The 23,832-nt window shown below is 43.9% G+C and overlaps 1 protein-coding gene across 1 annotated transcript in view; it reads left to right on the top strand.

Annotated features, from left to right (window-relative positions):
* PAMR1 (peptidase domain containing associated with muscle regeneration 1) overlaps positions 1-22,924 on the top strand; it is a 41,889-nt gene extending 18,965 nt beyond the window's left edge. Inside the window, exons 6-11 of the mRNA XM_075837042.1 lie at positions 1,367-1,474; positions 9,587-9,799; positions 17,836-17,902; positions 19,365-19,603; positions 20,548-20,840; positions 22,310-22,924. Of these exons, the coding sequence (XP_075693157.1) occupies positions 1,367-1,474; positions 9,587-9,799; positions 17,836-17,902; positions 19,365-19,603; positions 20,548-20,840; positions 22,310-22,846 (1,457 nt within the window). The 3' untranslated portion in view covers positions 22,847-22,924. The remainder of the gene's footprint in view (positions 1-1,366; positions 1,475-9,586; positions 9,800-17,835; positions 17,903-19,364; positions 19,604-20,547; positions 20,841-22,309) is intronic.
* The last annotated feature ends 908 nt before the right edge of the window (positions 22,925-23,832 follow it).

The following is a 23,832-nucleotide window of genomic DNA, read 5'->3' as shown; positions in this document are numbered from 1 at the left end:
TTATGTGAAGGGAAGTGATAACCCCATCTGGCTCTACTTTTGTGAGCAGTGATATGGTTTTCCTATTTTTAGAACCCTGATCATTATCTGCGGGGACACTAAATATAATTAGGAACATGCATTATGGATAACATTCGCACCACATGATGTTAACCACCTTGTCGCCCAACTTAGGTTACACTTTTTTAAAGGGGTTGTCTGCTTTGGATAAGCTGATCGCAGAGTGATTGGCAGACGATCTGTTGTGGAATACAGACAAAAATGTTCAATTCCCCTGCAGCACCACCACAGGAGAAAGGAAGTATTACACAGGTCTTATTACAATTAATGATCTGTCCATGTAATGCATGTTGTCCCGGGTCCTCCAGGGTGAGAGGTGCTCTTTGTAGTTATTTAACCATTATTTATGAGAGCATAGCCTCAGTGATGTCATCAGGCACTTTGTGTCTTGTGCCTCGGTAAAATCACTGCTTTATAAGTCAATGTGTCATAAAATGTGTGTAATTTATATTGATCTATGCAGGTTATAAATGGTAACTTCATTAACATGGCATAAGAAATGTGAAAATGAGTCATGCACAAGTGTGAACAGGAGTGGGAAGCTGGTTATACGAAATGCACAAGCCCAGTTTAGTCTGTATTGAGTTTTTGCAGCCTCTTAGGTGAGCAAATGATACATTCAATGTATATATCTATGCCCACCATTGGATCTATTGGATTTTTAGTTGCTCCAAAGCACCTAAAATAAAATAAAAACATGCAATTCATTTTCTACCATAATGTGTATACAGCTCCTATGCAGACCTATGTGCTCTTGCTAATCAAACAACATTTTGTATGTTAGCAAGAAGTAGAAAACAGATAGAAGGGAATATAAGTGTAGAATAAAATGACACCGGGTTTGTTTGTAGTCTGTAACCATGGAGACACATAGGTCTGCATAGGAGCTGTATACACAAAACAGTAGATTTTTTTAAAGTTGCAGAATTGCTTCATTTTCTATTTTAGATGCAATGGAACAGTAAAACAAATTGCTGGTAAATTTAGAAAGAACGGGTTCTTCAGTATTGCATCTACTGGCCATGCACCTGCAGTAAACTATCAGTTTTCCTATGGATACAACATATACGGGTTCAGCCTCACCTGTGTAGGGTACAGAGCAGAGGTGCCGTAGTTGCCCTTTATTTCCTATTCTGATATATATGTACCTGCAATGGATGTATCTGGGAGAGACGCCATCATTTGCTGTAGGACACCCCATAAATCACAGCATTGAACAACCCCCTCATCTAACTTTGCACACTGCTAATAATTTTCCGCTCCCCACATAACCCCTTTAAACACTGCGTTATTGTATGTCTTTCAGTGTGTTCCTCTTCTCCGTGTTTTCACGACGGGACATGCATTGTGGATAACACTGGATCCTATAAGTGCGCCTGTCTGGCTGGATATACAGGGAAACACTGTGAAAATGGTGAGTACTATAGAATTACAACCATCACTGCAAACACTCTGCAGAGCTCTAAACAGCGGGCGTACTGGGCACATTGTCTTAATTAAAGGATAACTCCACCCAAAAATACATAATGTTCCTATTCATTTACTTACAAATTCCACTTTATTGTTTTCAAACGGAAACCAGTAACTCCCGATGAACCCCATTGACTTTAATGGGGTCGGACGGGGTTTCCTTTCCAGGTTCCAATATTTTTTATGGCAAAAACAGCGACAGCGCTATTCTTGACATAAAAAAATAAAAGGCTGACGGAAACCCCGACAGATACCTCGGGCTACAGAGCCGTATATGTGTATGGGCACCAATACAGTATGAATCAAACAAATGTACACAAGTATACAAGTATATTCCCCCCTGCCTGACAGCAGTCTAAGTTAAGACAGGTTGAGGTCCAGCGCAATTGTTGCTGCCAGTGGTGTACCAACAAAGAAGGGCTACACTTCTTTTTATACACGACAATATTCTGTTGGCTTTTCAAGCAGCAGATTGGCATTGAAGTTGTTATTCAGTGCTAGAAAAATATACATGGCCATGGTAAACATAGCGAATACTTTTGGTCTCTGTGACATGATAAGCTCAGGGAACAATCCCTTTTTTAAGCAAAATACCCACACAATATTTATATGCATGACATAGTGATGCCCCCCCCACCCCCTGCCACCGAAAGTCCATTATGTATTCCGTGGGACCGCTCAGTCCTGTAGGTTGTCTACACATTGTTGGTGATTGATGGCTGGTGTCACAATAAATATAGCGAAGAACCGTTATTATAAGGGATGAAGGATCACTGTGATTTGTTCTCCATGTTGCTTCAGCCTGAGCGACATATGGGAATAGAGGAGAAATACTGATGTGAGATTGTCTGCACCAAAGAGATGTACGTCTAAGTTATACAAAATGCCAAACACTAAAGCAATATTAAGGCAATCTGCGTTTAGTAGGGCATGCTGGGATATTTAGTTCATCCGTAGTCTACCCTAATGTATCCCTTCAGATGAGAAGACCAGGAAACCTCAGATTAAATCTAGCCACGCATGTTATGACTTTCTACCAAGATTTTGAGAGACCGTGATTATACTTTATTTTTTTAGTAACTTCTGGAAGGCCAAATTATTATTATTTTTTTTTCTTCAAACAACGCCCCTCTTGTCCATGGGCTATGTCTGGTATTACAACTCAACCCCATTCTTGGAGAGGAGCTGCAATAGCAAACACAGCCCATGGACAGAAGTGGCGCAGTTCCCCAAGAAAATACAGACCCTTTTTTTTTTCTTTTTTTTGGGGTATTTACCCTTTAAAAAACACCAAATTTTTACGACATAAAAAAAACGATGCATTTTTTTAAAGGTTTATCTGCCACCACCTGGTACAGGGTACAATTTATGATAATTTTTTTTTCAAAAAGTTGTCAAGGATCCGAGAAATCTTGACAAAAGTTGAGTTGAAAAATAATTCTCGTTGTCGTTAAGGCTAGGCTCTACAGAGCCCTTTGGTTGCGCAACAGTTGTTGTAAAATCGCAGGTTTACTGCGACCGTCATGTGACCCCAAGGTTTCCGTATGGGGAAAAAAGTTGAGCAACAATTGGGAGAAAACCCTCATGACCCATGACTTTTTCCACCATAGCATTAAAACTGTACAATGTTTGCGGTAACCTGTGATTTTACCTCAACCCTAGTGCGATCTCGAATCGTCATGGAGTCTTAGCCTTGATATAAGGAAAATAATTTAAAGTGTGCGATGTGGGGTAAAACCTTGGAGTGATTGTCATACTTCAGATAGTCCAATGTTGATGAAGAACAGTTTCCCTACCAAGAAAATATATGTATGGCCTTTTCTGCTATTTCACCTTCCTCAACAATGGATACCCATCGATGCCAGGTTCCTGAATGGCAAATGCTTAGTTATGCAGTTTTATATCCCTTGCTCACGTATACCTTTATAACTAAACACATTCAATATTAAGGACTCCATAGGATACCACCATCTTGTTTGTCACCCAGTTTCCCAAAATCAGATATAGCTTATAAACGGCTGAAGGAATTTTTTTAGGATGACTTAAAGAGGACAGGTCGACTCTCATGACATGTCTGTTTTAGCAAATACTTGTATTCCTCGTGAAATAATAATTCTGGAGCAACTTTGTGGTGCAATTCCTCTTTTATTCCGCCTGGAAATGTATGAATAAATTGACAACTGGGCGTTACCATTTCCATTCTCAATAGGGTGTGTCCCTACACAGTCTGACAAAGTCAATACTGAATAGACAGTGTAAGGGTCCTCTTTCACAGCCCGTTGTGGGCCGTGTAAATGAGCACCGATCGACGAGACAGCTTTGTTGATCGGCACTCGTCTGCTTCTTTCACGTGGAGCAATGATTGGATAAATATAGGGACGAACACTCATTACTACGATCACTCGTCCCTATACATATACATCCCTATACGTCCCTAAACCTGATGTCTCCATCTCTGTGTGTGGCACTATCATAACTCCTAAGCAGCACGCCCGCTGTCTCGGGGTTATTTTTGACTCAGATCTTTCCTTAACTCCTCACATTCAATCACTTTCACGCTCCTGTCATTTTCACCTCAAAAACATCTCCAGAATCCGCTCTTTTCTTATAGAGGAAACTGCCAAAACTCTCATTGTTGCTCTGATTCACTCTCGTCTTGACTACTGTAACTCATTACTAGTCGGTCTTCCCCTCACTAAACTCTCCCCTCTCCAATCTATCCTCAATGCAGCAGCCAGGCTCATCTTTATGACCAACCGCTACACCAACGCCTCTACCCTGTGCCAGTCACTGCACTGGTTGCCCATCCCCTTTAGAATAAAATTCAAACTTATTACTCTCACCCACAAAGCTCTCCACAGTGCTGCACCTCCTTACATCTCCTCCCTCATCTCTGTCTACCACCCTACTCGCCCTCTACATTCTGCCAACGACCTTAGATTAAAATCCTCCATAATCCGAACCTCCTACTCCCGTCTCCAGGATTTCTCTCGTGCTGCACCCGTCCTCTGGAATGTGCTACCCCAGACAATCAGATTCATTCCCAATATCCACAGTTTTAAACGTGCCCTGAAAACACATCTATTTAGACAGGTCTATAACATTCCCTAATCTGACTCCTTTCCATGGCCCTCCTTTTAGATTAGTCATCAGAATAAGATTCCCTCACACTCCTTCTCTTCATGTCCGTCATACACGGATACTGGCTGGTGACCGGCTCATGCAGCTTTATGTCACCACCGCATGTGTATAAAAATGGCCGGACTATTGTACAGAAACAACACTTTGTGTCTCCTTTATTTCCTCATAGATTGTAAGCTCTTGCGAGCAGGGTCCTCACTCCTCAGGTTTGAATTGTAAATTAACTTTGTCACTATGTAATGTCTGATATTGTTTGTTTCATGTTCCCTCTAAATTGTAAAGTGCTGCGTAATATGTTGGCGCTATATAAATAAAGATTATTATTATTATTATACATTTTCATCATGTCGGCAGTGCATCTCCCTGTTTACACAGTGAGATGTGCTGCCGGCAACGACGCATAAAGAGCAGATCAGCCGATATATGAGCGTTTGCCCGATCATCGACCCGTGTTAGGGCATGCCCACACGTGGCGGAATTCCTCTTGAATTCCGCAGCGGACACTCCGCAGCGTTAATCCGCAGCGGAGCCGTTTCTCCATTGACTTCCACTTTTATTTAGCAGTGTTCATTTAGACGATTCGTAAAATTCCGCAGCGGAGCATAGGCTGCGGAGCGGAATTTGGTGTCCGCAGCATGCAAGGGATGTTGCGGAGTTGTGGCGGACTGGTTGCGGACTCATGGCGGAATTTCTCCATTGACTTCAATGGAGATTCTAAATTCCGCAATGAAGTCCGCAGCTGTCATGCACATGTTATGTGTGCTGCGGATGCGTCTTGCTTTTTTGCCATGACATTTCTTCATTCTGGCTGGACCTATGTATTTCTAGGTCTACAGCCAGACTGAGGAAGTCAATGGGGCTCCCGTAATTATGGGAGCGTTGCTAGGAGACGTCAGTAAATAGTCACTGTCCAGGGTGCTGAAAGAGTTAAGCGATCGGCAGTAACTGTTTCTGCACCCTGGACAGTGACTACCGATCCCAATATACAGCTACCTGTAAAAAAATAGAAGTTCATACTTACCGAGAACTCCCTGCTTCTGTCTCCAGTCCGGCTTCCCAGGATGACGTTTCAGTCTAAGTGACGGCTGCAGCCAATCACAGGCTGCAGAGGTCACATGGACTGCCGCGTCATCCAGGGAGGTAGGGCTGGATGCCGAAAGAGGGACGCGTCACCAAGACAACGGCCGGTAAGTATGAAATTTGTTTACTTTCACTAGGGAAAGTGCTGTCCCTTCTCTCTATCCTGCACTGATAGAGAGAAGGGAAGCACTTTTACCGCAGTCCGCAGCAGCTAGTCCGCATCAATTTACTGCACATTTTGGGCAGATCCGCCGCAGAATCTGCAACGCAGATTCTGTGCGGCATTGATGCGGACAGTTGCGGAGGAAATCCGCCACGTGTGGGCATGCCCTAATAGGGACTTTAGAGTGTAAAAGGACATTCCCCATTGATAAGAAGAATGTTGAGGACCAGCTGTTAATTCATTCATACTGTATATTTCCAGTAGCAACAAAAACCTAAAGTTCGGAGTCTGACACACCAAAATAATTTTAAAACAAAAATGTCTTTATTAAATACATCTAAAAATGCAACAAAAGTTAAAACAGAGATGATTTCCACAGTACAGAAAGACAACCAGATTAATTGTATATGATCATTCCAAATATATGGGTAATGGGCAACACTGTTTAAATACAGGAATACATCCACAGTATGTTACAATTATATAAAGTGATGTACATATTCTGATACATTAACCAGCAAGAGAAGCTATTCAGCAACAAGACAAATTTCCTATGTATGTATCTCTCTCACAATTGAAGTATGATTTAAGTAAACATAAATGAATGAGTGTACAACAGTATAAATACCCCTGAATAGAGCCAAATGCGAAGGCTTCCGGGCCGAAACGCGCGTCGGGGTTGACACCAGAGACGGTGACCTGTTACAATGGGTATGAGCTCCGCTTTCAGCATATGCCTTTTTTCCAGCAAAAGTTTTTTCTTATTATATTAAACCTATTGGGTATTGAGTGTCTGCAACTGGGGCTGACAATACAGCTATTGCCCTGCTCTTGTTTCATGTGTCTTTGTTCACCTGTTTAAACTGAGCCATGTATTTTACTCGTGCATAGTACTACTACTGATTTTCGCATTTGGCTCTATTCAGGGGTATTTATACTGTTGTACACTCATTCATTTATGTTTACTTAAATCATACTTCAATTGTGAGAGAGATACATACATAGGAAATTTGTCTTGTTGCTGAATAGCTTCTCTTGCTGGTTAATGTATCAGAATATGTACATCACTTTATATAATTGTAACATACTGTGGATGTATTCCTGTATTTAAACAGTGTTGCCCATTACCCATATATTTGGAATTATCATATACAATTAATCTGGTTGTCTTTCTGTACTGTGGAAATCATCTCTGTTTTAACTTTTGTTGCCTTTTTAGATGTATTTAATAAAGAAAGTTTTGTTTTAAAATTATTTTGGTGTGTCAGACTCCGAACTTTAGGTTTTTGTTACTAATCAGCGGGTTCACCGTTATTACCATGCGTCATTCCCCATAAGCTATTACGTTATAAGTCAGATTTGTGACTACAATAAATGTATCTGGGGAATATTTTTCGTGGTGTTCTTCATGTAGGTATACTACTATGTATATTTCCAGGAGGTATAACAGAGGAATAGCAGAGTTCTAAGACAAGATGTTTCAGAATTGTTATTTAGGGGTGAATGCAAGTATTTACTAAAACAGACATTTCAGGAGAGCTTATACTTACTGGTGATTCTTTGATTTTATGTACTCTATGTCTATCTTGTTGTATACGGCCGGTGTTACCCACATAACCTTTATATCTCCATCTACACCAGACCAGGGCAGCAGCAGAAGGAGCTGACTGACTGACTTCTCGTGAAATTTCTGAGGACAGGGAGAAAAGTGCATTTCAGTGTTAATGATCAGAGAACATGAACATTTCACTGACATTTTATTCATTAATCCCACAATCCAGATGGTTTCTGTCACTCTCTTCCTCGCGTATTATAATTGAATTTTTGATGTGCACATTTGTGTCATCGTTGATGGAATTTTTGCTCCTGTAGATCGCCGCTCGCAAGTCATTTGAGAATTAACCTGAAATTTTGTGTCACTCTGCGTTTAATGTGGGTATTTGGGTATTTAATGTGGATAATGTGGGTATTTGGCACAGTGTGGCGGGTTTAGATATAACCTGCATATTATCTAGGACCAGTGAACATTGACAGGACAATAAATACAGTATTTTTTCTGGGTGAAAAACATAATTTTGGGCGGTTATATATTCAGTGACGACAAAGCTCTTTTCATCAGAGCCACTCAAGCGTATCCTTCATATGGATTCAGCAGTTTACATGCATGTAGAGAGCAATATGCACTTACAATGGTTGGGTCCATTGCATAGAATCAGCCCGTGTGACAGCGAGGGGACCACCAGTTCTTTGCATAAGTTTTAGTGTATTTTGCTGGCTCTAATGCAAGGAGGAACAGTGGATTCTTTCACCAGGGCCGGGCAGACCCACCAGGACGTAGAGGATCCTATGGCGGACCAGGATCTGACACAAAGGTCTAGCAGAAGACAACCCCATTAGAATCTGATTTGGAGTCAATCACTTGCCACTAGGGTCTGTTTCCTATGGGAATATTCAGAAATGACTTCTTAGATCTTAATGATACGTCCTGTGTGTACAATGATAACAACAAATATTACGCATACTTGCCATTATGCCCCTAAAGACTCCTGGAAAAAAGGGAAGATTTCTCTGACTCCAAAAGAGCAAGAAAATCTCACAGGTGCCATATTCTTCTTAAAATATGCTCACCTCTTCAAGTTCCTTCAGCTCTCTTCACTCGTTGTTGCCACCGCCGCAGCCAATGTTGTCTGTGCCGCCACCCTGGGAGTGAAGAAAACTGCAGGAATGGGGAGAGGTGAATATATTGATGTCTTGTCTGGGGTTCTGGTCTTAGTGGTTCTGGTCTGGGGTCTGTATTACTTTGGGGATCTGATCTGAGGGTCTGTATTTATTTAGGGGGTTACCAAGACCAGACCCTCTAAATAAGGACCCTAGACCAGATGCTCCAAACTAATACAGACTTCAGACCAGACTCCATGAACTAATACAGACCCCAGACTCCTAAACTAATACAGACCCCAGACCATACCCCTAAACTAATACAGACCCCAGACCTCTACACTAATACAGACCCCCTAAACGAATACAGACCCCAGACCAGACGTCTAAACTAATACAGACCCAGACTAGAACCATAAACTAATACAGATCTCCAACCCCCCAAACAAATCCAGACCCCAGAATAATTGCACATCCAAGACCAACCCCCCTAAACAAATACAGACCCAGAACAAACCCTAGCTCAGACCCCCTAAACACTAGTACAGACGCTAGACCCACTAAAAATACAGACCCTATAAACAAATACAGACCCAGACCCCCTAAATTTAGACCCCTAAAAAAAATAAGCCCCAGACCAGACCCCTATTGAAAATAGTGACCCCAGAGCATACCCCCTAAACAAATTCACACCCCGGAAAATTCTGAAGATAATTACCTCTCCTCATTCCTGCAGCTTGTATTCCTCTTTAATCCTGGGTGACATCTTGACGCCGGTGGGTAAAGAGGACTACAGGAACGAGAAGAGGTGAGTATTTTTCAGGATGTGGAAAATTTGCCTGGTTTTCCCGGAGTATGGAGGTCTCCCCTTTATCAAAAAGCCTCCATTTTTTAATACCCATCTCCCTCATGTAGGTTTTATACATGATCCCATTGTATTGTATTTGGTGCAATCTCTAATATTAGCCCAGTAAACTCAATGTGTCCTCCTTATATGATGATTTGTGCTTTTAGTCATAGAGGAGAAGAGCTGTACAGATCCGGGACCACCACTTAACGGATACAGGAAATTATCTGAACAGGAGGGTTTCACATATGGGAATCGAATCAAGATAAGTTCCACCATCTACTACTTCTGTAACAACTCCCATGTCCTCAGTGGGAACCAGGAGCGGAAATGTCTCGAAACAGGTCAATGGTCTGGAAAGCAGCCGATCTGCATTAAAGGTAAAGTAGGACCATTTTTTAATTTACTACACATTTAAAGGAACCCTACTGGTAAAACTGATACACTGTGTTATGCCCAGTGCAGGGCTTGAGGTGGCAGAGCATGACATAGGGATTCAAAAAACACCAAAGAGAGAAGTCATGCTCCGCCCCCTTGGGCCCTGCACTAGGCATAACACAGAGTATCAGTTTTACCTGGAGTGTTCCTTTAATCACAGGGATTCTATAGTTTTATTTACATATAGTATAAAGTATAGCATATAGTAGAACCATAGTGCTTTTCTTTAGTCATATAATGTGTGTGTTCAAAAGGGTTCAAAAGAGCATATCATGGGGGCCACTCGCTGCAAGAATGACTATCCACAGGGGCGTAACAATATTGAGCCGGGCCCCCGTGCTGTGCCCCAGAAGAACAGTGAGTAAATTATTATTTAATTTTTTTTTATATGTATGATCTGTAGTGGATGTCTGATCAGACACCCACTCCAGATAATACGTATAAAAAATAAATAAATAATAATTTACTCACCGTCCTTCTCTTCTCCGCAGGGGGCCCGCCCCGGATCCCTCTCAGGCTACCACTTATGGTGCGTGCAAAAGTCTACGTCGCAGCACATGTAAGGTCCTGATGCCAGGCAGCGCCAGGACGTTATATGCAATGAAATGCACAACGTCCTGATGATGGACATTGTGTGCTGCATCGAATACAAGGTCTTGAAGCTGTTTTGCACTCAGGACCTTATTTGTACCGTGGAGTAGACCTTTGCCGGTGCCTGTTGTTGCCTAAGGGGGATCCGGGCCCCCTTCCCCACCGCGATCAGTCCGCCACTGTCTATCCAGGCATATAAGCTACCTAAATAAGATACAACATCTGTACAACAGTAGGGGAAATGATCATTAAACTTGCAGTTCTCCGGGCAATGGCAGCTGATTGACCTGTACATATCATAGAGGCAGACCATATAGCTGCTATGGGCCCTTAGGGAGAAGGGGCCAACCCTGGTTGGTCCTATCCCCTTTAAAGAGGAACTGTATTGTTGGGAAGCAAGGCGGTGGAGAATTGGTTCAATGGTTATGAAGGGGGAAACAAACTCCAGACCCGCATGGCCTTGTTGGAAAAACTCGGCATTATAATGGGTGGGCCATTTTGATCTTCAACAGGGCACCCTGTCTTCTATGTATGTCCCTGCCTGCAATATGAAAATTAGGAATCCAAACCAGACTACTCCTTTATACCAGTTCCTTCTCCTAGGACTCCAAATATATCCAGCTACAGTAAGAAGTTGTGACTGTCCATGAGTTTGCTTCATCTCGCATGGTCCACCAGCTGAATGCATCGAGTTATCAATTGTAAACTGAACGTGGACAGGACACATTATTAAACTATAGATGCAATCAGTTCAAAATGATTTCCCTCAGGATCAGGTCATATAGATCGCTGCTGACAAAGGCTCAAATCCACTTATAACCAGGTTATTTCCAGTGTCGAGGGCTGCACACGGGTATCAACGGTGTAATATAAAATTTTCACAAGCACACATACTAAACACACGGATGAGATTCACAATTGTGTGAATGAGCCCCAACTCATACCTCATTATCTATCTATCTATCTATCTATCTATCTATCTATCTATCTATCTATCTATCTATCTATCTATCTATCTATCTATCTATCTATCTATCTATCTATCTATCTATCTATCTATCTATCTATCTATCTCAAGATATACAGTAATATGTGTGTGTTTTTTTGCAGTGATACTGAACAACACCAGTGGACTCTTCATAAATAGTGTATAATTGCATTGATAGATCTCCCCTAGTGCACATTTGTGACTTTTTATCTTTTTAGTTGCTGTCAGTTACATTCGATTCACTACAATCCCCTTCAATGTCAGCGGATATTGATATAAGATTATCAAATGGATCATTGATCGTCACTTATACAATCTGCTATAATCAGAAGAACCAAGGCTGGGAACTAAGCCGGGAAATTCAGCAGGGCATACTATATCTGCAAACCATGAATGGAAAGGGAAACATCACACATATAGGTGCCTATGTATCCAGCTAGTATCTCAGTATATATGTGAGCAATCAGAATGGCTTAAAAGGGCTGTCTGGTTTAGGAAACCCTTTTTTCAAAGGCAATATTGGGGAATTCTAAGTTAACAGAGAAAAGCGCCCAGTAAGGGGCCCTCATCTATCAGCAAAATAGGAGAGCAACTATAGTGTCTCTTGCTCTGGAGAACCCTGCACTTGCATGCATCACATGGACAGCTGTAAAGGATCTGCCAGGCACAGCTTCGGGGTTAACTTCCATACGTAATCAGTCTTCACCTGAGTCTATCTCTCTGAGACTGACTCCAGCTTCCACCACTCAGGCTGGCAGGCTTAGGAGTGGGAGAGCCTATCGCAGCCTGGCCAGACTCAGCTAGCTCCCGCCCTCTGTCTATTTATACCTGCCTTTCCTGTTCCTCCAGTGCTTGTGATTCTTTCCGTGTGGTTTCCTGGCCCAGCTACAGCTCCTAACAATTTGATCCTGCTCCATTCTGACCCTGGCTTTCTGACTACTCTTCTGCTCTGCGTTTGGTACCTCGTGCTCTCCTGGTTTGACTTGGCTCGTTCACCTCACGGTGTTGCCCTGAGCTGTTGCTCACGGTGTTGCCCTGGGCAACTGCCCCTTTCCCTTTGCTTTATATTCCCTTGTATGTTTGTCTCGTGCACTTACTGAGCGTAGGGACCGCCGCCCAGTTGTACCCCGTCGCCTAGGGCGGGTCGTTGCAAGTAGGCAGGGACAGAGTGGCGGGTAGATTAGGGCTCACTTGTCCGTTTCCCTACCCCTATCATTACGTAATCACAAGCCCATATAAAATTTTTGGGTCAAATCCTCACTCCTCATGAATTCCGCATGGACCCCGCCAAGGTTCAGGCTGTGGCGGAATGGGTCCAACCTGCCTCCCTGAAGGCGTTACAGTGTTTTTTGGGGTTCGCTAATTATTACAGGAGATTCATTGCTAACTTCTCGGTCATCGCTAAGCCTCTTACGGACCTCACTCGCAAAGGTGCTGATCTCCTCCACTGGTCTCCAGAGGCTGTCCAGGCTTTTGAGGTCCTTAAGAAGTGCTTTATCTCGGCCCCGGTGCTGGTTCAGCCCAACCAAATGGAGCCATTTATCGTGGAAGTTGACGCATCCGAGGTGGGAGTGGGGGCTGTCTTGTCCCAGGGTACCAGGTCCCTCACCCATCTCCGCCCCTGTGCCTACTTCTCCAGGAAGTTTTCGCCCACTGAGAGTAACTATGATATTGGCAACCGCGAACTCTTAGCCATTAAATGGGCATTTGAAGAGTGGCGCCACTTCCTGGAGGGGACTAGGCACCAGGTAACGGTCCTTACCGACCACAAGAATCTGGTTTTCCTAGAATCTGCCCGGAGGCTAAACCCGAGACAAGCTCGATGGGCGCTATTTTTTACCAGATTCAACTTTTTGGTTACCTATAGGGCTGGGTCTAAAAATATTAAGGCCGATGCACTGTCGCGTCGCTTCATGGCCAGCCCTCCTTCGGAGGAAGATCCTGCTTGTATTTTGCCTCCCGGTATAATCATTTCTTCTATTGATTCTGATTTAGTCTCTGAAATTGCAGCTGATCAAGGTTCAGCTCCCGGGAACCTTCCTGAGGACAAGCTGTTTGTTCCCCTGCAATACCGGCTAAGGGTACTTAGGGAAAATCATGACTCCGCACTATCTGGTCATCCAGGCATCCTGGGTACCAAACACCTCATTGCCAGAAACTATTGGTGGCCTGGGTTGCCTAAAGATGTTAAGGCCTACGTCGCCGCTTGTGAGCTTTGTGCTAGGTCCAAGACTCCCAGGTCTCGACCAGCGGGCTTACTACGTTCGTTGCCCATTCCCCAGAGACCTTGGACACATATCTCCATGTATTTTATCACCGATTTGCCTCCATCCCAAGGCAAGTCGGTGGTGTGGGTGGTAGTAGACCGCTTCAGTAAGATGTGCCACTTTGTGCCCCTCAAGAAACTACCCAACGCCAAGACGTTAGCTACCTTGTTTGTCAATCACATCCTGCGTCTCCATGGGGTCCCTGTCAATATTGTTTCGGACAGAGGGGTACAATTTGTTTCTTTGTTTTGGAGAGCCTTCTGTAAGAAGTTGGAGATTGATCTGTCCTTCTCCTCTGCTTTCCATCCTGAAACCAATGGCCAAACTGAGAGGACTAATCAATCTCTAGAACAATATTTAAGGTGTTTTATCTCTGACTGTCAATATGATTGGGTCTCATTCATTCCCCTCGCTGAATTTTCCCTTAATAACCGGGTCAGTAACTCGTCAGGGGTCTCCCCCTTTTTCTGTAATTTTGGGTTTAATCCACGGTTCTCCTCCGTTTCACCTGGTAGTTCCAACAATCCCGAGGTAGAGGTCGTTCATCGGGAACTGTGCACAGTCTGGGCCCAGGTTCAGAAGAACCTAGAGGCGTCCCAGAGCGTACAAAAAACTCAGGCTGATAGAAAACGTTCTGCTAACCCCTTGTTTATGGTCGGGGATCTGGTGTGGTTATCATCTAGGAACTTGTGTCTTAAGGTCCCGTCCAAGAAGTTTGCTCCCCGGTTTATTGGGCCGTATAAGGTCATTGAAGTCCTCAATCCTGTCTCCTTCCGGCTGGAGTTACCCCCATCTTTTCGTATACACGACGTGTTTCATGCCTCCCTCCTTAAACGCTGCTCCCCGTCCTTGGCTCCCTCGAGGAAACCTCCTGTTCTCGTTCTCACCCCTGAGGGGGTGGAATTCGAGGTGGCCAAGATTGTGGACAGCAAGATGGTCCAAGGCTCCCTCCAGTACCTGGTCCATTGGAGAGGTTACGGGCCTGAGGAGAGGACTTGGGTACCCGCCCGGGATGTTCACGCTGGAGTATTGGTCAGGAAGTTCCACCTTCGTTTCCCCAGTAAACCAGGTCCACTTAGAAAGGGTCCGGTGGCCCCTCATAAAAGGGCGGGTACTGTAAAGGATCTGCCAGGCACAGCTTCGGGGTTAACTTCCATAGGTAATCAGTCTTCACCTGAGTCTATCTCTCTGAGACTGACTCCAGCTTCCACCACTCAGGCTGGCAGGCTTAGGAGTGGGAGAGCCTATCGCAGCCTGGCCAGACTCAGCTAGCTCCCGCCCTCTGTCTATTTATACCTGCCTTTCCTGTTCCTCCTTGCTTGTGATTCTTTCCGTGTGGTTTCCTGGCCCAGCTACAGCTCCTAACAATTTGATCCTGCTCCATTCTGACCCTGGCTTTCTGACTACTCTTCTGCTCTGCGTTTGGTACCTCGTGCTCTCCTGGTTTGACTTGGCTCGTTCACCTCTCTGTTGCTCACGGTGTTGCCCTGGGCAACTGCCCCTTTCCCTTTGCTTTATATTCCCTTGTATGTTTGTCTCGTGCACTTACTGAGCGTAGGGACCGCCGCCCAGTTGTACCCCGTCGCCTAGGGCGGGTCGTTGCAAGTAGGCAGGGACAGAGTGGCGGGTAGATTAGGGCTCACTTGTCCGTTTCCCTACCCCTATCATTACAACAGCTCTATAATTTCAACTGTGTAATACTTAATTTCCCCTGTGGTGGCGCTGCAGGGATATTGAACACTTACTGCTGTGTTCCTCAAAGTTTACAAGTGATTGCTTATGGTCTGGGTAATCTTTGTAACAAAAAGGGATTGTCTAATGTGAACAAACCCTTTAATTACCTTTTTTTGGTAGTCAGGTCAAATAGCTCTCATTGAGGAGTGAGAATATAAGGAAACCTCTTCCACTCAATTGGCACTGCAACATATGTGAATCAGGAGAAAGAAACCGTCAGAGGTTAAGGCTGCCCTCCTACAAGGAATTGGAAAGGAATGCGAGGCATATTAGCTCCAGGCCTATCATCCCCTAAAAGAGTATAGTAGTATCAACTAGTGCCAGATGGTCGTTTACTATACACTAGTCTATACACAAGCACCATGGAGAAAGTGAGAACCATCTTGCAAGTAGTTGGTTAATTGCATGTTGCCCTGATGTCAGAATCTCTGGATTCCCAGCTTTACCCATGTTGGGAGCAGTATCTTGGCAGCAAGGGCGTACATAACGTAAAGGGAGCCCTGGATAGAGGGAACCATTCCGGGTTGGTATTGTCCCCATTTAAATGGATGATAAGAACCTGCATAGGTCTCTACAGGTGCCGCAATGTTAGCAAACAAGGAAGTGGAAATGGGACCAGATGGGTAGAACCAAATTGGTGTCAATCAGCCCCTGAAAGCAGCCTAATTTTTATCTTCGCTATTGGACCCCCCCCCCCCCCCCCGTCCTCCATATACTCAACTGTCAGGGAGTAAGGACACTGATTTCCTTGCATATACCAGTGTCATATATCAGTAATAGATTATCAGCTGACACATATGTGGATGACTGTGAGGGTTGCAGTTCTTTTGCCTTTTACATGGTTGCCTTCCAGTAGATCAGATTTCTGAACACAGCTGGTTTAAACCAGTGGCGCTCACGCTCTCCGAGTGTTCTCTCGCTCTTTTATCCGGATTACACGTGTACAGTTAGATAAATTGGAAGTGGATATTTTCTGTGTAATACCATTTTCATTTCAGGGTAATAGCTAAATATAATCTGAAAAATATGTTAGAAGAGCAACTCCTGTCCTAGCTGATAATACAGTCCTAAGTGAAGTGGTGAGGAAATGAGAAAAAGGAAATCAATTTACAAAATATTTCACTTCCATAATTCCTCAGGATAGAGTAGAGAATTGACATTCTCTTTACCCTGGGAGGATCTTTCGCCTGTCCTCATTGCCGCACCCTACAGGGTAATGTGTATTGAATGAACTGCCAAGAGGAGTGGGGGAAGGAAAGTGACAACTGCTCTGAGCACATTTCTGGCTTCGGACAGTGGTTGTCACATTTCATGCCCTTGAGGACATTAGATAGTTGCTGGCAGATTCTCCAAATTATGGTTGGATCTGCTGACAATCTAGTTGTTTGGCCCGATGAAGACGCCTGTCCGGCGTCTAAACGCGTAGTTGTTGTTCACTTATATATATTTTTATTAAAACTATGACCACCGGTCATTGTGTTTAACCTTCTTATTAGCAGCGCCTTTGTGGTCCTTGGTTTTCTCTCCTTTTTTGCTTATATTGGCAACAACTCAATTGTTGTTGTGTTTTATGGACCTGGCAGCACCTTATATCCCAGTGTCTTATTTGCATTTTTACAGTGTTGTACCTGCCGGTACTAACATCCCAAGGTGAGCGCAATTTATGATCTCTCCTGTTCTATATTAAATCTCCTGGGTAATTGCACTATGAGGCGCCATGTTTTGTTTCCTCTCTTTTAGTTTAATCTAGTCGTTATCAGAGGATAAGGCATCAAATTGTCTGCAGATTTTTACCAATAAAGTGAGTTCTCCACTTTGGACATTCCCTACTTGTTAGTAGGGGCCCTTGACTATAAACTGATCACACAGTGCCTGCTTGCTGGGACCTCTAGCGACCAGCAGTAATCTGTGGGGAAACCTGGCAGTAAGTGTTCACTTTACCTGCAGCACCCCCACAGGGGAAATTAAGGATTACACAATGTACATTTAAATCAAGGGGTTGTACGTGTAATACAGGACAGGTCCTCCAGAGCGAGAGACGATCTTTGTAACCGCTCTCCACTCTGGCCAAGGGATGAGGATCCAGAACAGAGGACCCTCCTCTATTAACTCAGAATTCCCTTATAGGGTATCTGAAGACTAAAGTCCCTCTACTTGCGATCTTCCGCCCGATTTCACATGCAACCGTATATTGCCTAAGGAGTATTATGATTAACAGACACTTCAGATATTGTTTAGTTGGTTCGGCAACTATACCTCCCAGCGTGTTAGCCACGTCTCCCAATGCCTGATGTCTGATTGGGTGGGTGATCGCAAGTAAAGTGACGCTTTAATCCCTTATTTTAGGATTCCCTCTACTGGAATGTGAAATGTAAAGCAGATTTTCTCTTGGTTTCAGCTTGTCGGGAGCCCAAGATTCCTGATCTGGTGCGTCAGAAAGTGCTGCCATCGCAGGTTCAGTCACGGTGAGTATTCCCGATTACACCCTCTGTCATGGCCCTGAACGTTGTAAGCCGTCTAGATCTACTTACTAAACATGAAATACATCATTAGTTGTATCTTAAAAAAAGAGGATTGTGAATGTTAAGGATAATCCAGCCTTATGTCATCCATTTCGTGTGTTGGTTTCTCTATCACTCCATATATAATCCATCTCTGTCTTGGATGCTAATGTGATCCTGTGAAAGATAATAGTGGAGCAGATGTAATGGAATGAATGTAAAGTATCGGGATATGGTGCAGGAAGCTGATTCGCTGCAGTGCTGTAAATGAGAACAGTGGGGGACATGATAATTTGTGGACGCATCATAAAAAGTGTATGTAACAATATATTACAGAACATATCTACCTGCCATATAAAGAAATCAGTTTTTTTAAATGTTGCAACAAAGTTGCATGACGGTTGCCATAATAGTGCAATGGAATGACAGCAGCAGGTTTTTTGCTGCACAGATGCATTGCAATTTAAGTCATTTACAGCTATCACCCCTGACTTTCCTATTAAAGGGGTTGTCCAGGATTAGAGAAACATGGCCCGTTTCTAAGAAACAGCGCCACACAGTCTATGGGTTGTGATTGGTATTACAGCTCAGCTCTAACGAAGTGGATGAGCTGAGCTGCAATATCACACACAACCTGTGGACAGGTGTGGCACTGTTTTTGGAAGAAAACAGCCATGTTTTTCTAACCCTGTACAGACCCTTTAACACGCACAATTGTCTATCACAAGCTCTCCAAAAGAAGATCTCCTGACCTATTCTCTAACCCTCAGAGCCAGATAGCCCTACAAGGGTTAAAGGGGTTTTACCATAATCATTATTTATCCCCTATCCGAGGGGGTCCGACCATTGGGACCCCAACCGATCACGAGTACGGGCTTACCGTGCTCAACTTGAGAGCCCCATAGGAATGGAGCGGTAGTGCGCATGCTCAGCCACCTCATGATTTATTTCTATCGGGTTGCCGAGCGAATCTTCGGCTGCCCCATAGAAAAGAATGGAGCGGTGGCTGAGCATGAGAACTACCGCTCCATTCCTACGGGGTTGCCAGGAACGGCAAGGTAAGTGGGGGTCACATCAGTCAGACCACTGATCTGATATTTGTCACGTTTTCTGCGGATATGTGATAAATATTGATTATGGGAAAAACCCTTTAAGGACAAGAGGCTTCCAATCACCTAACCTTAGGGTGATCCGTCTGTGCCTTGGTGCCTGCCCAGACTGCTGCCCATGCCTTCCCCAGGGCTTGAAAATGTAGGTGTGGGTCCCCCAGAGGATGAGGCACCTCAGAACCATACCCTCCCCAAACCTTCAGTAGGGGGCTATCCATAAAATTAGATTTAAAAAAAATTAAAAAAACATCCCTTAGGAGCTGTGCTATTTTCTTGGCATCACCGCCTCATCTAAACCGGTCTTCCATTAAATTCAGGGAGACTCCTCTTCACCAGCTTTACTCCTCATCATCATCATTCACTAAGGAGAAGATTGAAATTTACCCCACAAAGAAGCCGGCTCTGCCCCCTGGAGAGCTGCCTAGAGGATACCAACACCTCCATACACAAATACAGTATGAATGTGCATCTCCATTCTACCAGCGCACGGGAAGCAGCAGAAGGACCTGTCTGAAAACCGGGAAGTGGAGTGGACGAGCTCCATCTTGCATCCCGAGTAAGTTCTACGTCTGAAGATTTATTTTTACGGGTTTCAGCAATGTTCTCCAACCTTTGGCTCTCCATCCATGAGCATGCTGAGAGTTGTAGTTTTGTAAGAGCTGAAGGGGCACAGGCTAGAGACCACTGGCTTACTGCATTTTTCTGACATAGATTCATGATAAAATACTGTCTACCTGCAGCCACCACTAGAGGGAGCTGACTGCAAATACATTTTCTGTAGACAGCTACTCCTAAACTCTATGGGAGTTGTAAAATAAATCTCTATGCACTGAGCACCCCCTAGTGGTAAGTTCAGGAAAACACAATGGGGCATATTTACTTATGTTGTCAGATTTTGAAACAGAGTAAACATAGACCAGGCAGTCAGAAGATGCGCCAGATTCATCACAGTGGCACACGCTGTATGATACATTTGGCGCATCCTGCTAGACATTTTAGACACTTTTCTCTTTCTTGTACCATCACTTAGTTGGATTAGTTTGTCAGTTTTTGTACCAAAATGTTGGTGATTCTTTGGCACAATTTAAGCCACGCCTGGTTTCCACTAAGCCACCCCCGTTCAACTTAGCCACTCGCCCCGTTCAACTTAGCCACTCCCCCTGTTCCACTAAGCCACTCCCCCTGTTGCGCTATGCCACTCCCCCTGTTCTAGACACTTTTGAAAAGTGTCTACTGAGGCACAAACATCTGTTATTTTTGGCACAAATCACCAATAAATTAGTTTGAATGCATTTTTGCCAAAAAAACGTGCTATTTTGGCGCAACAACAATTGTAAATCTGCCCAAATGATTGTACATCAGAAAGCAGGAGAAGCAGTTCAAGGCCCCCTAGGGGCCAATCCGGTAACATTGCCTTTACTCCCCTGCTAGAACCAATATTTTTCTATATTTTTATTAGCATGATGATATATATTGTATTTATTTTTTCTTTTGTCTTAGTTTGTGGGAAGCTGGGAAATTTCACCATTCCACGTGTATCAGAAATGCGCTGGCCGTGGCAAGCCGCTTTATATCGCAGGTCTAATGGAGTAAAAGACGTCAACCTGCGGAAGGGCGCCTGGGTCTTGGTGTGCAGCGGCGCCCTGCTAAATGAGCGCACCGTGGTGATAGCTGCTCACTGCGTGACTGACCTTGGCAAGAGCACCATTATCAAGGTGTCAGACCTGAAAGTTGTGTTGGGAAAATTCTACAGAGACGACGAGCGAGATGACAAGAGCCTGCAGCATCTACATGTCAGTAACCATGGGAACTGGGATCAGGGATGTATATGGCAACGTCTTTCCCATAGGATACGAACTGAATTCACAGCAATAGTTGTGGTTGTCTCTGATAAACATATCGGCGGTTTTGTTTGCTCAAGGTCTAAGTCCCTAAGCTCACATAACGGGTCTGGGAATTACGGATTTTCTCACCGAGCAATATTAGCCTAACAATGGCGCAGTGTAGTCGGTCTCTTATTGCACATAGCCAGCCTTTTATTATAACAAGCTTGTGTTCTTTATATCATCCTAGGCTCCTCAGATATCAACAAATCAAACGCCCTACATAGACCCCAAACCCCCATCTTACAGCTGATGACATCACACATTGCTGTATATGATGTCATGATGTTAAGGAACTTTATATACTATTTATTGATCAGTAAAGTGGGATTGCTCCTTTATTGTGACAATCAGCGGTGCAACTATAGGGGGTGCAGCGGTTGTGGTGGCACCCCTGGTCTGGAACCTGGGGGGGGGCAAAAGGCCCCTTTGCCCCATATAAAAAGACCAGCATTATGAATGAACTTAGAGTCTCTGTTACAGAATTTGCATTGGGACCCATGAGCTTCAAGTTACACTTTTGGTGAAAAATTTTTAAGCTATAGATTTAAAGTGACCGAAGAAATTTTAGTTAGTTTTGGCAGATCCCACCAATAGAGACAGATTCCCCAATAACAATCGAACGTCTGTGAGGTCTGGCACAAAAGTCCTCTCATATTTGCCATGAGGAAAATGGATCTGACAGGTTACATTTTTACCTGTCCAATTTCCTATTGAGATAAGCGGCACCAGATGAGTTTGACAGCTGCCAACCCACTGGTCGAACTAAATGTGAATTTTAATGGAGGAATCAGGATCATTTGGCTGACCGCTTTCTTATGAGAGTGTGGTCAAGAGGTAATAAGGGATGTTATTATGGGCACACTCCCTGAAATTTTTTTTAATCAGGGACTAGAAAAAAGGGACTGCTCTTTTCGCCCCAGAAAGAGCGCCACTCTTATTCATGGGCTATGTCTGGTATTGCAGCTCATCTCCATTCAAGTGGAAAAAAGAAGACCCTTTTTCTAATCTCTAAGCAACCCCTTTAAGATGGCAATATATTTTTCGGTGCATTTTATCAATTCCAATGAATACCTGCCATTATTCTGCCATCAATCTAATGTATATTGGGACAGCCCAAATGCCAATGACATCTCCCTTGGAGGGTGAAAAAGTCAGATAGATTTGTTTTTTACCTGTGTTTCCCCTAGAGATAAGTGGAACCAGATGTGTCTGACAGCTGCTTTTCTCACCCTCCCTTTTGAAATAGCATGCATGCTTTGTCTTTCAGGAGCATCCCAAAACTTAGAGTACCACTTCAGTCAACCATAACCCTATTAGTTAATACAGGTCATAATAATTGAATTTCTTATAATGCCATTTTCTTTTCCTTAAATCAGATCTCAGCATTTATCGTTCATCCTAATTACGACCCCATCCTGCTGGACTCTGACATCGCAGTCATTAAACTGCTGGACAAGGCCAGAGTGAGTAACAATGTCCAACCAGTATGTCTCACCTCATCATCAGATCTTGACTTGGCCACGCTGGATTCCAGGATTGTCACCAGTGGTTGGAGGATCCTCTCTGACCCCAAAGCTCCAGGTTTCAAGAATGAGGCTATCCGTGCCGGGTTAGTGCTACCGGTGGACTCACTCCTCTGTGAGCAGCAGTATGAGGAAAACGGACTCTCAGTCAGCGTGACGGAAAGCATGTTCTGCGCCAAACAGGCACCAGGTGCCTCCTCCCACATATGTCCCTCGGAGACCGGTGGAATTGCCGCTGCTCTATTGCCAGGACAGGTGTCGTCTGAGGGCATTTGGCATCTAGTAGGACTGGTCAGCTGGGGCTATGACAAGACCTGTCATCAGGAGCTCTACACAGGGTACACTAAAGTCATCACTTTTAAAGACTGGTTGGAAAAAAATATGAAGTAGACTTTGAGGAGTTGGCAATCGTCTTCAGATATACATGGACTTAGGCCTCATAAAGTGGGATGTTTTTGGTGTAACAAATGTGCTTTTCCTCATATTTATATATTCCGTAGAATTGTATTGTTCTTAAACTGTAACTATCACGCAGATATAGTGGAGGCAGCCATTTTGGGGGCTCATTTAAAATTCATGAGGACATAGGTTTCCAGTTCATGTAGAAACAGCGACAATTCAGACCACATTTTACCATCTGTATCATCGCCGTAAGCCCCAGCCCGACTGAGGATTTAATGACCCGAACGAACAGCATCTAGTATGCTATTGGTTCGGGTCATTGGAATTATAGTTGGGCCGGGATTTGCAGCCGTAATTTTGAATACAGCTTTAGGCAGTGCCTCCTTGAAGTCAATGGTTTCTAAAAATATACAGACTATCTTCTGTGATAGTCAACACAAGGGATGGAACCATTTTTGGTCCAATCGATAATGTAGAGAAAACATCAATGCAGTTGGCCACGCCAATCAGGTACCAACAGTCCATGGTGTGTTCATGAAAGAACACTGGCATATGATTGACTTCACTAACTCATCCTTTCCCCTAATGGTGGCCATAGGCTGGCAGAGGTATTGTACCACAGTAGCAGGCCTCAGTTTGCCAATGTAGAGAAACCAAGTTTTAATTTGGCGCATTTCATGGGATAGCAGGTAAACCTTCAGATAACAAACAATTTATTGACAAATTCAGCTCTGCCTCATCTGTATCACCAACATGACGGTCCGTGAGACATCTGCCTGGACTTGGGTTTCTCAGAAGGGTGATCATCAATGTTTCCTTTCTTTTGGCGAGGGAAGGATTATGTTCCTTGCAAAGAGTTTTTCTTGGGAAACACTATTCCCCCCTTATGTGGTCAAACACAGGAGAAGACCTCTGTGTATGGGTTATATACTTCCAACTAGTCTGGTCTTAAGGGCCATATACGCACATGTTAA

This window comes from Rhinoderma darwinii, chromosome 9 (assembly GCF_050947455.1).
Source record: "Rhinoderma darwinii isolate aRhiDar2 chromosome 9, aRhiDar2.hap1, whole genome shotgun sequence".
Lineage (NCBI taxonomy): Eukaryota > Metazoa > Chordata > Amphibia > Anura > Rhinodermatidae > Rhinoderma > Rhinoderma darwinii.
Note: the sequence above shows the minus strand (reverse complement) of the source record. Positions and strands in the feature narration are given on the sequence as shown.